At 47.8% G+C, this 15,739-nt stretch overlaps 1 protein-coding gene across 9 annotated transcripts in view; it reads left to right on the top strand.

The window, feature by feature from the left end:
• Positions 1-10,683, top strand: part of RIN2 (Ras and Rab interactor 2) — a 212,125-nt gene extending 201,442 nt beyond the window's left edge. For all 9 annotated transcript variants that reach the window (XM_043480500.1, XM_043480491.1, XM_043480497.1 and 6 more), the window contains 3 exons: positions 1,285-1,416; positions 5,828-5,991; positions 8,826-10,683. In XM_043480500.1, the coding sequence (XP_043336435.1) occupies positions 1,285-1,416; positions 5,828-5,991; positions 8,826-9,149 (620 nt within the window). In that variant the 3' untranslated portion in view covers positions 9,150-10,683. The remainder of the gene's footprint in view (positions 1-1,284; positions 1,417-5,827; positions 5,992-8,825) is intronic.
• The last annotated feature ends 5,056 nt before the right edge of the window (positions 10,684-15,739 follow it).

The raw sequence follows: 15,739 nt of genomic DNA on the forward strand, positions 1-15,739 counted from the left end.
GCACTTTGCAGATTGTTGAGCAGAAATGTTAACACGTGAGCTCCTGGGCTGGTGATGCTGGCGGATGAACACCACTTCTGAAGCATGCTTCACATGCAAGAAATGGATTTTCTTTTATTTTTTGGCTGAGCCAAGCAGCATGTAGGTCTTAGTTCCCCAACCAGGAGTCAAACTTGCGCCCTCTGCCTTGGATGTGCAGAATCTTAACCCCTGGATAGCCAGGGAAGTCCCAAGAAGTGTATTTTCTGTAGTCTGTCAAATTATAAGAAGTCCCCCACATTATATCTGCACAGGATTCTGTTCTTAGGCAGTTTCTCAACCTCAGCACTAATAACATTACAGCCAGCTAGTCCTTTGCTGTGGGAACGTCCCACTTCCTCTAGGAAGTTTATCAGCATCCAGATGCTTGCTCTTTGCATGCCCACCCTCCCGTCATGAGTGTGAAAGATGTCTCCAGACAATGCCAGACTTCTCTGGGAGGCAAGAGTCACCGCTAGTTGAGAATCTCTGTCGTGATAAAACATAGTACGGACTGACCATTTTTTTGTCAGATATTAATCAGATGTATTTATTCGATGTCCACTGATGAAGCACATTTAAGTCACACTGAAGACGGAGAAGGACGAGTTGTTCCTTGCTGAAGTTGGTTTTGGTCACTATGGTTTGGTTAATTTGGACAGAAAGCAATAGGAAGACACAAAGGAGAAACATCCTAAGTAGACACTTAACGCAAAATGTTTTATTCTGTCACTTGCTGAAAAGTGAAACCCTTTAAAAAAAAAAGACTCTTATTTCACGTGTGTGTGTGCTCAGTCATGTCGGACTCTTTGCGACCCAATGGACTGTAGCCCAGTAGGCTTCTCTGTCCATGGGATTCCCCTGGCAAGAATGCTGGAGTGGGTTGCCCACTCCAGTAGATCCAGGGGATCTTCCCAACCCAGGGATCAAGCCTGCGTCTACCTGCCTCTCCTGCGTTGAGGCAGGTTCTTTACCGCTGAGCCACCAGGGAAGCCCCGATTTATTGCATGTGTTGAGGCAAATCATGGAAATGGGAAAACAATCTTCCCTGTGTTCATTGACTTGGACATTCATCCTGAAATTCTGAGTTAGGGTCAGCCTCTGATGAGGGCAGTGGGAAGGAGCCCTCCCCACTGTAGGATTCCAGAAATACCCACCTCACTTCCCCTGCATGACTCTTTGCTAATAAAAGCAGCAAGTAGGACATGAAAGGGAGAAATGCAGCTAAAAATAACCCGTCTGTCCCCCCCTTTCTTCCTACTCCAGGGAGGATGTACGGAGCAGATGACTTTTTGCCGGTCCTGACCTATGTCATAGCGCAGTGTGACATGCTGGAGCTAGACACGGAGGTCGAGTACATGATGGAGCTTCTGGATCCGTCCCTGCTACATGGAGAAGGTAGCGGGCATTTGGAGAAGTGGGAGGAACTGGGTGCTTTTCTTCATTTTTATTTTCTTTTCTTTGTAAATTGAGGCAGAGTTTGCAGAACATGAGATAACCATTTGAAAATGAGCAATGGAATAGGCCTTAGTACATTCATGGTTAAACTAAAATTAACTACTGTAAAGTGGACAACTCAGCGTTTAGTCCAGTTGCAATTTGGGGCAATCCTCCAACTCTTTTCAGCGCCCAAACATCTTCATCCCCCCAAATAAAACCTCAGATCCACCTGGCACTTACATGGGTGCTTCTTGACATATTCAGGGTTAACGGCCGTTTTAGTTTTGTTCGTTTGTGAGAAGGTACTGACTTTTTTCCAGATTACAGCAGTCATAATGTTCGTCGCAGAAAATTTGGAAAAGTCAAAAAAACACACAAAACAATGCAACCCTGCCATAATTATACTTCACCAAGATTGCTTAGTTGCAGTAAAGAAAAAAAAAAAATACCATTCAGTAGAATCAGGGCCGTTTTTTAAAAGAAATGGTTTCTTTGATTTCACAGGGAAACTGTAAAGTTTTGCTGCAGAATATTTCCACTGCCAGCATAACTGCCCACTGTTGTGTCAGTGAATCGGACAAAGGCCTGTCTTTTGTTTTCATCTTTATTCTTTAAATTTGGTTTTCAAGATTAAAAAAGCATCAGTGATTTCCTTTTCTTACAAAAAAAAAAAAATAGCACCTGCTCATCGTTCACATAAAACCACAGCGGATTAAAAAAATCTGGGCGATTTGCTTTCAACTTACTTTGTCAGTTCAGTCGTCCTCCTCCTGTCTGCCTCATTCCAACACGTCTTCACAGGAATCCCTGTCCTTACACAAAGGTTAAGTATTTTATCATGGAAATAATTAGGGTGTTTGTCACCATGGTGCACAGGCCTGAAATAACGAGGACTCTTGTATGAGCTTGTCTTAAAGGGAGCAGATCGGAGCTTGTTCGGCCTGTGTGTCCTGACAGTTCATTTCATGTGTCTCAGTCCACATGGACTCTGAGTGATGAATTGGCGCCTAACATTTTTTCCTCTAGTGAGTTTTAGTCTGGGCTTGAGTGAGAACGTCCATCCACATGCTGATGGGATTCCCCAGAGAATGTAGCATCCCGGGATTTTCCCTGCAGGAGACGGCAGTGCACTGTCACCCCCCAAACGTGTGCATTAGTCCCTTGGTCCCCAGGGCCTGGCTCTGGGTCAGAGAGTCTGGCCTCCAGGGAGCCCTGTGGTCCCCCTCCACCCCTGCAGGGACCCGCTGACTCAGGACCAGTGATGAGTATCTTTTCATCCATCCCTTTACCTCTTCCCAGTTTATCTCCCCTCATTAATATAAACCAATGCTGAGGCCGGACCCTCCAGGATAAACTGCCCAGACCCTGCCTGGAGCCTTCCTCCCCGGCTCTGCCCTGGGATTCCCAGAGGGGAGGAAGCATGTGGCTTTGTCCAGGGACCAGGAGGAAACATACATTCATTTCCATGCCCTTCTTTTCTTTCTTCCATGGCATTATTATTATAATTGTATATGCAGCGAGGGTTATTTTGAGCTTCAGTCATGTTTAATTCTAGTAATAAGTGTGCTGAACTCCTGGGGCTTTGGGGAAAGGACATGCCAGCCTCCCTCAGAAAATTACCATTCTGTTGCTGACAGTGTGTGCTTGGGACAAACACATGCTTACATCCTGTGACCTGAGGATGGAGACCTGTCATTTTTCCCAGCATTTCTCCAGAGTGAGGCATTGCTCAGGGTACTGTGTCAGTGATAGGTGGGCAGGTCCTCACCTCCGGGAATCACAGAGAAAGACAAGGACGCAGCTAGAAAACACACAGAGCAGTCAGTCAACTCGGGGTTTCATTGGAGCCCGCCTTCACTCAGCCATGTCCTGGCTTCTGGGCTCCTTGCTGGGAGAACTGGGCGGCCCTGTCAGGCTAGCAGACCAGGAGGAGATGCACGGCTGGTCCTGCCCTGCATCCTGCCCCACAGCCCAAAGCACAGCCCACATCAGTTTTCTGCTGTTGAAGCAGGTCGTTTCATTTACGGAAAAGACGTCATAGAATCCCTTTGACATGCACAGCCCTAGTGGCAGGGTTAGTTTTGCTGAAATTTAAACCTTACTCTAATTGCATCCACATGTTTCCAAGTGTGGTCAGTTTTGTGCTTCCAGCATTTGGCGTTTTCCCCTCAGTGGCCTGAACTTTGAGCCATAGAGTGAAAAATTTGACATTCAAAGGAAACCACCCCCATCCCCAACTCAACAGTCGTCGTCCCTCCAAGTCCGAGCTCCAATTCTGACACCTCCACAAGCCTCTCTTGAGTCCTTAGGTCCATATTGGTTTTTCCTGAAATCCTCTGTGTCACATTTAAATTCCATACTACTGAGTTTCCCACTCAATCATGTGATTTGTTCATGGGTGAAATATTTAGTAAAACTCAGCCACTTGAAACTCTCTACTGTGTACCGTGGGGGCTGCCCTAGGAAGCTTACAGCTGAGTGGTAAATCTGCCAAATTAGTCAAATGACTCTGAACAAAAAGGCTGACCTATGATGGATGCATAGCAGGTGTGCTGCTCAGAGTGGGCGAGAGGATGCTACAGTAAGTGATAACCTCCAGGGACGTCCCTAGTGGTCCAGTGGTTAGGACTTCACCTTTCAATGCAGGGGATGCAAGTTCGATCCCTGGTTGGGGAGCTAAGCTCCTGCATGCCTCCCTGCCAAAAAACCAAATCATAAAACAGAAGCAATATTGTAACAAACTCAGCAAAGACTTTCAAAATGGTCCACATCAAAAAAAATCTTAAAAAAAAAAAAAATGACCCCCAAATCTCTGCCAGTGACCTGAAAACCACAAAATTGTTTCTCAGATTCCACGTCCAGTATGACTTAGGGGGGCATTCAACTCGTTTCCTAGATGGTGGACCACCTGCCGTCTTGAGTGTTGCCACCTGTTGACCAGAGAGAAAGTTCTCTAGGGTCTTGTGTTAACACTCAATACTTTGGCAGTGGAAGTGACACTTGGCAGACAAAACTCATTTAACCACAGCTAACTTCTGGTCCCTGTATCAGTAACACACCAATATCCGTTTTCTTTTAATGCATTTATGGAGCAGGGACTCAGATCCTAATTTTTACAAACCCAGCCCGGCTCTGTACCTGGCTCAAGGTGGAGATTCAACAGGTATTTGAACGAAGAATGTCTCTCAGTCCACAACGTGCAGTGTACAGTTGCGGAGTTTGTAATAAACATCTAGTGCGCCCTCTAGTGTTTCTCCAGCGAGGAGCTTTACAAGTGCCAGAAAGGCACCTCATCGTATTGGGTTAGCTAAAAAGTTCTTTCCGGTTTTCCTGTAACATCTTTGAGGAAAACCAGAATGAACTTATTGGACAACCCTATAGTTTAGGACCAAACTGTGAACACATTTACATGCCTTTCAGAGTACTGTAAGTGTTTTTAACACCCCCTCAGACATCAGAGGGCTTCCCTAGTGGTTCAGGTGGTAAAGAATCCGCCTGCAATGTGGGAGACCCCTGGATCGATTCCTGGGTCGGGAAGATCCCCTGGAGAAGGGAAAGGCTACTCACTCCAGTATTCTTGTCTGGAGAGTCCTCGTGGACAGGGGAGCCTGGTGGGCTACAGTCCATGGGGTCGCAAAGAGTTAGACACAACTGCGCAACTCAGCACAGCACAAACAGGAAATCATTCCCAAATGCACCAGCAAAAGGGACACCACTTCCTTTTCCCTGTAAATTAACCTTTTCCTAAATGTCGTCTCCTGTGAGTCCCTATGTGTAAGGGTAAGAAAGGGAAACATGGGGGAGAGGTTATTTTGAAAACCCCTTATTATTGTAAGCACACTTGTATATTGTATATTTCTTTCAAAGTGTATAGTTCACTTCAAATTTAGCACATATGAATTCTTAAATGAGAAGTTTCAAAGCAGGTGTTGCTGGGAGGTGTGTGGATTCCTGTTCCTTCTGGAAAGTGTTCTGACCTCAGCAGTGGACCCTGCCGCCCTCACAAGCCACCACCCTCCCCCCGCCCTCAATATGTCAGGCTCCAGTGCTCTGACCTTTTCTGGCAAAGCATTTTCACTGTTGCACTTCGGTTGATTTTGTGAGTCTCAGCTTTGGAATGGAAATTCCATCAGTGGAAGCAGGGCCTGGTCCTCAGTCCCCAGGCAGTGGCTCAGGCCTGGGTTAGCTGCACATCCATGGAGAGGAATGCAGGAATGGATGGAAGAGGATTCTCTTGCTCAAAAAAAAAAAAAAAAATGCGTGTGGAAGAGAAGGGGCAAGGTGGAGATTGACTTCCGACTCTGTGGTCCCCCTCCTGTGGTCCCCAGAGGTGAACCCCTGCAGAACTCACTCTGTCTACCCTTTCCAGGAGGCTATTACCTGACGAGCACCTACGGGGCCCTCTCCCTGATAAAGAACTTCCAGGAAGAGCAGGCGGCGCGGCTGCTCAGCTCCGAGGCCAGGGACACCCTGAGGCAGTGGCACAAGCGCAGGACCACCAACCGGACCGTCCCCTCGGTGGACGACTTTCAGGTGCGTGGCCAGCGGCCGGGGTGGGCCCCGCTGCTTCCGCACGGCCCACGCGGCTCAGGGCCCCCCACCCCCGTCCGATCATCCAGTGGAAAAGGGATATTTTAAACCATCTTCTGACCTTGTTTCACTTCTCTCTTTTCCTTAAAAGAGAGAGAGAGTGTGTGTGTGTGTGTGTATGTGTGGATTTGGCCCAAGTTTTGCTGCCCTTAAGGAAATAGTCAAATGAAGGCAGGATTTCCTCCTGAAGGTTCTGCATGGATACTGAGCACCTAGGCCCTCAGAAAGCCTACGGGAAGGATGCTTCTGGCACAGGTGGCAGACAGGTGACCTGCCGTATGGAAACAGCCCTGTGAGGCCCTGCACTTGACCTGGCCTCTCTGAGAAGATGGAGGGGTGCAGTGACCCCATTTCTTTCTCCTCTCCCTGCCCCCTCCCCCCAAAACAGAAGACCCTAGGGTCTCATCGGCAGTGTCAGCTCTGGCAGCCTGGTAGGGCCAGAGCTGGAGCATGAACATCTGAGCCCAATCTTGCCTGAATTCCCCATCCAGAATTTTCTCTGTCCATGAACTGGTGCTGGGAAAGTGGGGCTCCTATGGAGCGTGCTTCCTGGAGAGGAGAGGCGGGTTGAGGCTGTAGAAATCTTGACCCAACACAGGATCGCTTCATGGGCTCACAGTCTATGAAATGATGAGTGAGTCTGCACAGGTCTTCAAATATTATTTCAAAAGCTTCCAGCAGAACTGTGAACCCGGACTGAGTCCACGTGCCACGTGGTGAATTCCCAAGCAGGCCAGATTTGTCTCTGAGTCCCAATTCACTTTCCTTGCCCTTTTTGCCTTTTTAATGCTCTGAAAACACTCAAAAGGTACATTTGGTTTAAAGGAGCCTGTTGTGGAAAGGCAGGGTCAGCAAGGTGTTCTTGAAGGAAAATGCATGTCCTTCCAATTCCCACCGTCCCCCAGCCCCCTGTCTCTATCTGGAGCTTCTCGGCCAGAGACCCCTGGAGTCCATGGAGCCCTTGTCTCACACACACCCTCTCCACCAGCCTCGCTCACCTTGCAGACGGGCATCTTCTTAGAATAGGCCCAAGACAGAGATTGTCGGCACTCAGCTTGGCTGAAGGAGCAAAGCCAGGAAGCGAGGCTGCACTCGGAACACCTAAGTCAGGCTCACAGACACACGCGTCTGCTCACGCCGGAGTGGCAGCACCCCACCTCATGGGCAAGAGGCTGGAACGCTGGCCTGCCACTCGCCTGCTGTGTGGCCTTGGGCAAGTTACCTAGCCTCTCTGTGCCTCGGTTTCTTCCCTGGTCAGATGGGGATAGTGTAGGCCTCCTGCACAAAGTCCTCTTCAGGAGTCAGTGAGTGAATGCACATCAGGCGTTCAAGCCACGTGTGCTGGGGGTGGGGCGCAGGAGGAGAGAGGAGGGGTAAGTAAAACAGGGCAGGTGTGTGCTCAGAGGTGCCCCGAAACGTTCCGGTTCAGAGCCTCAATTTATCATTCATGTGCAGATTGCACTGTCCTTCCCAAGAGAGCTCTCTTCTCCATCAGCCCAGGAAACCCTCAGGGGAACCTCATGGGACCCAGGCAGAGGGCTTCGCTCCCCTTCACACCTGAGTAGGGCGACCATGTTTTGAAAAGGAATGTGCATTTATTTTCTGTCTGAAAATCTGATGTAACAGGGCCTCCCCTATTTTACCTGGTGACCCCCACTCCTGAAGAAGTGGAACTGAAGAATAATTCGGGGCCATAGACGCTGGGAGAACCGGGCGGGAGGCTGGGACACCCTGCCCCTGGTCAGGACCCCAGTCTGTCCTGTGATGCCGCTCGCCTGGCACTGCTTATGACACGGGGCCTGCCAACACCCCCCTCCCCCCGACACCTTCCATGTCCACATGGCAGCACCCTGCACCCAGTCAGCACATCTCCCAAGTCTTTCCACAGAATCCATGTTCCCCCCACCGCCACCAACTTTCCACAGGGCACTCAGAGCCTCCTGGAGCCTTGCGTTGGGTTCAACGGTGTGAAATTGCCCTTAGGGGAGAGAAGGCTGGTCGGCTCTCCGCAGTAACAGCATAGCCCCTGCTTAGGCCTCGTAAAAGGTGGTCCAGAGCCAACAGAGCCTGTGCTCTTGTGTCCTCATGTTATGTGTCTCCCCCTGCTGTCCTGGCTCAGGCTCTTCTGCCCTCTGGGTTACTTTTCAAGCTGGGAATAAACCTGGCATCACTTCTAGTTGACACTCTTTTTTTTTTGGCTTATGAACAACAGAGATTTATTTCTCACAGTTTTGGAGGCTAGAGGGATAAGATCAGGGTAGCAGTAAGTTGACACTCTTCACCAGGAATTTCTCAGCCCAGCGTTATGAAAGGGACTGAAAGAGCAGGGCTGAACAGACTTCCTGCTTCTGACACTTGGGATGAATTACAGGGCTTCCCTGGTGGCTTGTTGGTAAAGAATCTGCCTGCCAATGCGAGAAACGCGGGGACGATCCCTGGGTTGGAAAGATCCCCTGGAGAAGGGAATGGCAACCCACTCCAGTTGGCCTGGAGAATCCCATGGACAGAGGAGCCTGGCGGGCTACAGTCCATGGGGTTGCAGAGAGTCAGACACAGCTGAGCGACTAAACAATAACAACAGTACAGCAACCCAGACCATGCAGTGTGCTCTCCACTGTCCCGACTGGGATCAGCCCCCTTCCCTACCTGGGAGGCCTGGTGTCCTGACGAGGCTCACCTGTGAGCCCTCTCCTTGGCATCCCACGGGTTCATCTGTGCCGTCTCTCTTCCTCTTCTGACTCTGTCCCCCCCAAATCTCTTTTTTCCGCCCCCTGCAGAATTACCTCCGGGTTGCATTCCAGGAGGTCAACAGTGGCTGCACAGGAAAGACCCTCCTCGTGAGGCCGTACGTCACCACTGAAGACGTGTGTCAGCTTTGCGCCGAGAAGTTCAAGGTGGCCGACCCCCAGGAGTACAGCCTCTTCCTCTTTGTGGATGAAACGTGGCAGCAGCTCGCAGAGGACACGTACCCGCAGAAGATCAAGGCCGAGCTGCACAGCCGGCCACAACCCCACGTCTTCCACTTCGTCTACAAGCGCATCAAGAAGGATCCTTATGGCATCATCTTCCAGAACGGGGAGGAAGACCTCAGCGCCTCCTAGGGGACTCGTGGAGGCTTCCCAGTGGTGCGTCCAAAGGGGGAGACTTAGCAACCTGGCCTCTGGCGTCCACGGTCTTGTGCAGTCATCTCCTTGAGGACCCGTGACCGAGCCATCCACAGGCCCACTTGGCCAAGGGCATCTTTAACCACGACTCCCCAGCGAGCTCGCTGAGGTTCGGCAAAGAGGAGGACCTGTCTGTCCTTCAGAGGTGGAAAGTTGCATCCACTGGTTCAAGTGTCCCCACATGGCTTGCTGCCTACCCCTCAGCCAGGTATTGGGTTGGCTCACGTGTGTGCATATGTACTGAATAAACATTTAAGTACCAGCTCTTCTCTCGAGTTCAACAGCAGGCGTTTGACAAGACGGTCCGATGCAGTGCATCAAGGACCTCTCAGTTCTGTGGATGCCTTCATCCACCCTTCCTTCCTTCCTTCCTTCCTTTTTTTTTTTACAAAGAGCCTTTGTGTTTTTATATATTTCATAGAAGATTTTATAGCAGTTGCAGGTAAACTGTCAGGATTGGTTTTTAAAATATTTTTGTAACTTTTAAGATATTCTATAATTATGCATGTGATTTTAACATTGAATGATGCAAAAAAGAAATCTCTTGCTGGATTTGAGAGTATTGCATTTTAAAGGTCTCTCTTCCGTAACTGGATGTTTCAGCCACTTTGTGGGGAGAGACTACTGGGTTTCTTACAGCCATGTATTTCTGACACTGGCCACAGAATGCCTTTGGGAATCCGATGTACTGTCGTTACCTTGTTCACGCTCAGAGCTATCATGTTGTTTTGTGTTTTCACCAAGTGATGCTGAGAATCAGGAGAGAAATGAATGTAGAGAGAGACTGAGAGGGAAATACAGACTCTTCACAGGAGACTAAAGAGTGGAGCCTGCTGGTTCAGGCTCCTTAAAGGAAGTGGGGAAAGGAGATAGAAGGAACCACCTATGCTGAAAATACTGTAAATATGCAGTGAGGTTTGCAAAATCTGTCCCATGTTATTTGCTTTTGGAAGCAATTTTGAAAACCCCACGAGGAAAAAAAAATTAGAGCAACAGTTTTTTTTTCCCCCCTTTTCCACATAAATCAAAACTAACAGCATCAAATTCTTTGGGGCAGAAACCACATAATGTGAGTTTCATCGAATTAAATAAATACTATTTGGAAAGGAGTTTGCCGATGCACCAAAAAAAGCCTGTCTGTGTTGTAGGAATGTGTGGTGAAGTTCAGTTTCTGTTTTATGAAACCTATTTGGGTGGGGGTCGGGGGGTTGCACAGAGAATGAATTCTTGTATCCGTGTCACACAGGTAGTTACAGAAGTATGTTATTGTACTGTGTAAAGATGCCCAGTCATCTGATTTGTTTGGCTTTCTACTTTGTACCTTTTCAAGCTTTTGCTATACATCTGGAACCCTCAACACATACTGTGTTGTACTTCCTTTTGTAAATGATTTTTAATGGAGTTTTGCACATAACTCTTTGTAATACTGTACGATAATTCATGTGTGAAAATAATTCTTGCAATATCCTCACGTTGTCTCTTTTCCTTTGAGAAGCGGAGTGTAATGATGTACCGCAGAGTGTTATGTAAAACTGGAATCCACGCTGGTGTTTGTGGTTAGATAATCCTCAGACAGGAAACAGAAAAGTTTATGCTGTGTTTTTTTTTTTTTTTTAGCCAGCTCTTGTTCTGACAGGAGGCAAAAATCCTGCAGCAGAAGGAAAAGATGGTCTTCTGACCTGAAAGGTTTTGGTGTTTTTGGGAGTACTGCAGACACTCCTCTCCCGCCTCCGCCCCCTCTCTCCCCCACCCCTGCTGCCCAGGTCTTATGTAACCTCTAAAGTGCCCAGGCTGAGAGTTTAGGGTTGTTGCAAAACCAACACTGCAGAAGCTGCCCTGTTCCTGCTGCTTGGAGCCAAGCCTGGCAGAGAGCAATGACACGATAAGTCCTTGTTGAAGAATGAACTTTCTAACCCAGAAGTAGGATGGGCACTTTAAGATCAGAGCTACAGCTGAGCGGCCTGCCTGCTTTGTATATTTACAATGAATTCCGAGTGACAGTTTGGTCCTGATGGCTGTGAGAGCATCAGCTCTTCTTATCTTCAGAAGTCGGTTCCCCTGCTGATTTCACGCGGGTCACAATGTCTGAATGGGGGCCGCCGGAGTAAACTTCGGTGAGATCAAAATAGGACGCTGGTGTGAGCAGAAGAAAACATCACAAGACGGCCCCTGGTTTTGTCCTTGGGCAATGTTTCCATGCTAACATGACAGCATCACATGTCTCCTCACTTTTTCCCCCCCTCCAACAGTTCTCACTTCTCAAATTGCCAGGAAACAGATTTTGCTGCAGTTTGGAAGGAGTCAGAGGAGAGTAAAAATATATATGCTGGGTGGAGGGAGAGGGAAATGTATTTCCAAATCTAAAAATATAAAAGTTGAATGCCAGCCAGAGGAAAGGATTTTTTTTTTTTTAAACGTTACATGGGCTGCCAAGTATTCTCTCCTTGGGGGACAGAGAATAGAAATAGAAACTGTTCATGTAGTTCAGCACTGTGTGGAAGTTACAACTTTAGATCTGTAAGGAAACACAGAAGGCAGGAAACCCAGCCATGAATGCATTCATTCATAAACGCGGCTTCGCGTCTGCTGGGCAGCTCTTCCCTTCATCTTTAAGAGTCTGGAAATGAGAGCGTGCTCTGATGGTCCTCAGCACTGCCCACTTATTCCCCCAAAGGTTTGAGAGGAAGGGTTACATACATGGACACAGCTATTTTCATCACCTGGCAGTATCTGGTGGTAAAAATCCTAAAAAGTAATCATTTTCCAAGCCGTGTTCATGATGGTGAATTTGAGAGCAAAAGTGTTATTGGTCATTTTGTGAGCCCTGATCAACCTGGACATAGGGGAATGTTCACATAACATGGCAGAATCCTAAATGGATCGTAGAAAAATAGAAGAGATAGACGGAGGAAGATCTGGTGGTTGGTCTCAGAGATCACGTGCTTATTCGAAAAAGATGTCTCGCTGCAGCATGGAAGGATGGGTGGCAGGTGGCAGCACCTCCCCCCTTGGAACAGTGACTTTGTCAGGAAGGTATGCAGGGGAAGTTTTATAAAAAATTATTCAGGAAGGTCTGGGCCAATAATGTTTAATAAAGTGGTAGCCAGACCCCTGCTCAACAGGCAAGTCTGCCTTGATTGAAGTCAGCGGGGGTTTGGAGGGGGCAGTTTCTTGTCTCGATGCTAATAAGCTAACCTTCAAAAGTTGGAAGTTGCCTGAATTCTGAAATTCTGTACATAGTAGACATTTAGAATATTATATGAAAGGATCTGAGTATTTCCTTCGACCAAACACAGACCCGCTATAGCGTCTCCTGGACTCTGGCTCTAGGCCTGGACGGGGAGGATGCTCAACCTGTGGACAGAGGCTGGGGGCTGGGGGAGGGGTGGGGGTAAGGCCAGGCTCAGCTCAGGGCTGTGGTTTCCCCCGTGGCCCCTGGAGGCGAGAGAAGCGTACACTTCCACAGCCAGCCGTCCCTGGGGTCCCTGGGGAAGTGTCACCTCACACAGCTGAAAGCATTCTCAGCCCCACCCCACCCCAACTGAGTTCCACTCCTCCCCTCCCCACCCCAGGGCCCTGAAGGGGAGGGGGAGTTTAGTTTTTAATGAGCTGGGCGGGCTCTGACCTTTCCCCATGCTTATCTAGTTCTAGGAGAGATGCAGAGTGAGCCAAGCCCCTCTGCCAACACCCGCCCCCTCCACTCCCAGCCCCCATTCCCCCCCACCCCCTGCCCCGCTCCCCACTCCCCTGCCCCGCTGTCCCCAGGTCCTTTTTCTCCATCAGGTTCTCAGCTTCCACTGCTTCTTCAGCTCACCTGCAGGGCTTTAAAACCCCGATGGCCAAGCTGTCCAGACCATCACAATCTCTGCATGCGGGATCCAGGCAGCAACTTTTACTGAAGTTTCCAAGGTGAGTCCACTGGGGCTGAGAAATACCAGGCTAGAGCAAGACACAGGTCTTACGGGAGACACGTGCCTAGGAGAGGTAAGACCTTGTCTACAGCCCCAAACACCTAATCAAGCACAAGTTCTTGGTCTCATCTGTCTGATTTCAGCAAAAGACCATAAGATAATGTGCTCGTAACATGGCACTGTTCCATGCAAATAGGAAGCAAGCCACATAAGTGATTTTCAGTATTCTAGTAGCCACATTAAAGAGAGAAGAAAATTACAAATGGGTGAAATCAATAGCAATATATTGCAGTATTACTAATAATTTATTTGATTTTAGTAATTATTATATTTAACCCATGATATCCCAAATATAATAGTTCAACAATTAATCTAAAATCTTAGATATATTTTACATTAATTTTTTTGTATTGTCTTCAAAATCTTGTGTGTACTGGGCATATATGTCACATCTTATTAGCCAGATGTCAAATGTTTAGGAGCCAAAATTGGTTCATGGCTACAATATTGGAAAGCGCAGTTCTACCAAATTCACTAGGAACGATTTAGGAAGCTGAAGAATGTAGCTACAGCATATAAAATAAAATCACATCCAGAGCATCTATCCACAAAACACGCAAACATGCACACTGTCAAACAGGCACTTCTTACCAGCCGAGGAACTAACAGCGTCTTCCTCTTAACTCCTCTGGGAGCCATACGGCACTGAATTAATCCATGTGAAGTCTTAGTACCCAGTTCTCCACCAGCACATTGAATATTGTTACTATTATCATGAGATAATCAACTTTGAAAATTTTCCACTGCCACTGGTTATTTCTGCTTCCTCATCTGTGTTACTATCTGCTGGCAATTTTTCTTATGAAAAAAAGAAAGGCAGTAACAGGTACCAAAGGTTTAACATTTGTATATATATGTGTGTGTGTGTGTGTGTGTGTATACACCAGGGCTTCCTGGTGGCTCAGATGGTAAAGAATCCACTTTCAATGCAGGAGACCCAGGAGACATGGGTTCAATCCCTGGGTTGGGAAGATCCCTGGAGGAGGAAATGGCAACCCACTCCAGTATTCTTGCCTGGAGAATCTCCATGGACAGAGGAGGCCGGCGGGCTAGAGTCCAGGGGGTCGCAAAGAGTCAGACACGACTGAGCAACTAAGCACAGCATACACACACACACACACACACACATACACATACACACACACACATATAGAGTGTTCATGTTCCCAGGTGGCACAGGCGTAAAGAATCTGCCTACAGTACAAGAGACCCAAGAGATGTGGGTTCAATTCCTGAGTCAGGAAGATTCCCCAGAGGAGGAAATGGTAACCAACTCCAGTAATCTTCTCTGGGAAATCCCATGGACACAGTAACCTGATGGGCTCCAGTCCATGGGGTCACAGAGAGTTGGATACGACTGAGCACTGAGCACTGGTATGTGGGATGCCCAGTGTGGGGGAATTAAAGTGGATGCCTTCCCTTAGCCTTGTTGTTTATGATGGAGGTGATGATGGCAGTGATGGCAGATACACGTGTGAACTGGAAGGATTTTCCCAGCGTTCCCTCCTGGCTAAGAGCATCAGCGGGGCTCATGGCCAGTGGTGACTATTGCCAAGAGGAGGCAAAGAGAGGAAGGGAGATTGCAGGGGCAGCCAGAGAGACCTCCCAGGAGGAAGCGGGTCTGCCCCTGAGGTTGCCTGCAGCAGCGCTTCCCAGAAAGGAATGACATATGGATAAGTACAACTACTGTCAGTGACTATTTCCATAGCTTTTCCTCTTTTAATTGTATTTTTATATTCACTTATTCATTTAGATATTTATATATGCGTGTCTATTATTTAACTGGATTACTCTGAAATACATTAGGCTTTTGAAAGAAGAATCAGGTGTCATTTGATGTGATTTTCCTTATCTCTAGTGTCCTTGCTTCCTACTTGCTGCCAATTCTACAGATGAAGAGAGTGGACTCAGATTGTAGTGTTAGTCAATTTTATCTTTTTTGCTCTCTGTTTCTCTAGTCTATTGATATACAATCACAAGCAGAACAGAAATGCATCAACAGTGAAACGAAAGAATGAAAAATTGCAAAGAACAAGAAACTGCCCAAGTCTCTTTAAGCAATTAAAAATAAACACACATGAACTTGCTAGGACATTGGAAAGCATCTGCTTTTTATAAGCACATGGAAATACCATACTTGGCAGAGTGCAGAATCTCATTTCACAGAGAGTTGAAGTTTTTGCTGCAGAAAATGCAATCGAAGTATCAAGCCCAGCATCTCCTAGGTGCTGGTCAGTCTCAGGCCCCTCCCAGACCTACTGAAACCGAACACACATTTTAGCAAAATTCCAGATGACCAAATGCATGTTACAATTTGAGAAGTATTAGTTCAAGGCATATTTGAATTGAGGACATTTGTGCAGCTGATATGATTAAACAGACGTAGGCTGCTGCTGTTACAAGTCTGGAGGAAAGGGCTGGTGTGTGTGCTCAATTGGTCAGTCATGTCCGACTCTTTGCGACCCCACGGACTCAAGCCCACCAGGCTCCTCCATCCATGGGATTCTCCAGGCAAGAATACTGGTGTGGGTTACCATTTCTTACTCCATGGGATCT

This window comes from Cervus canadensis, chromosome 10, assembly GCF_019320065.1.
Source record: "Cervus canadensis isolate Bull #8, Minnesota chromosome 10, ASM1932006v1, whole genome shotgun sequence".
Classification (NCBI taxonomy): Eukaryota; Metazoa; Chordata; class Mammalia; order Artiodactyla; family Cervidae; genus Cervus; species Cervus canadensis.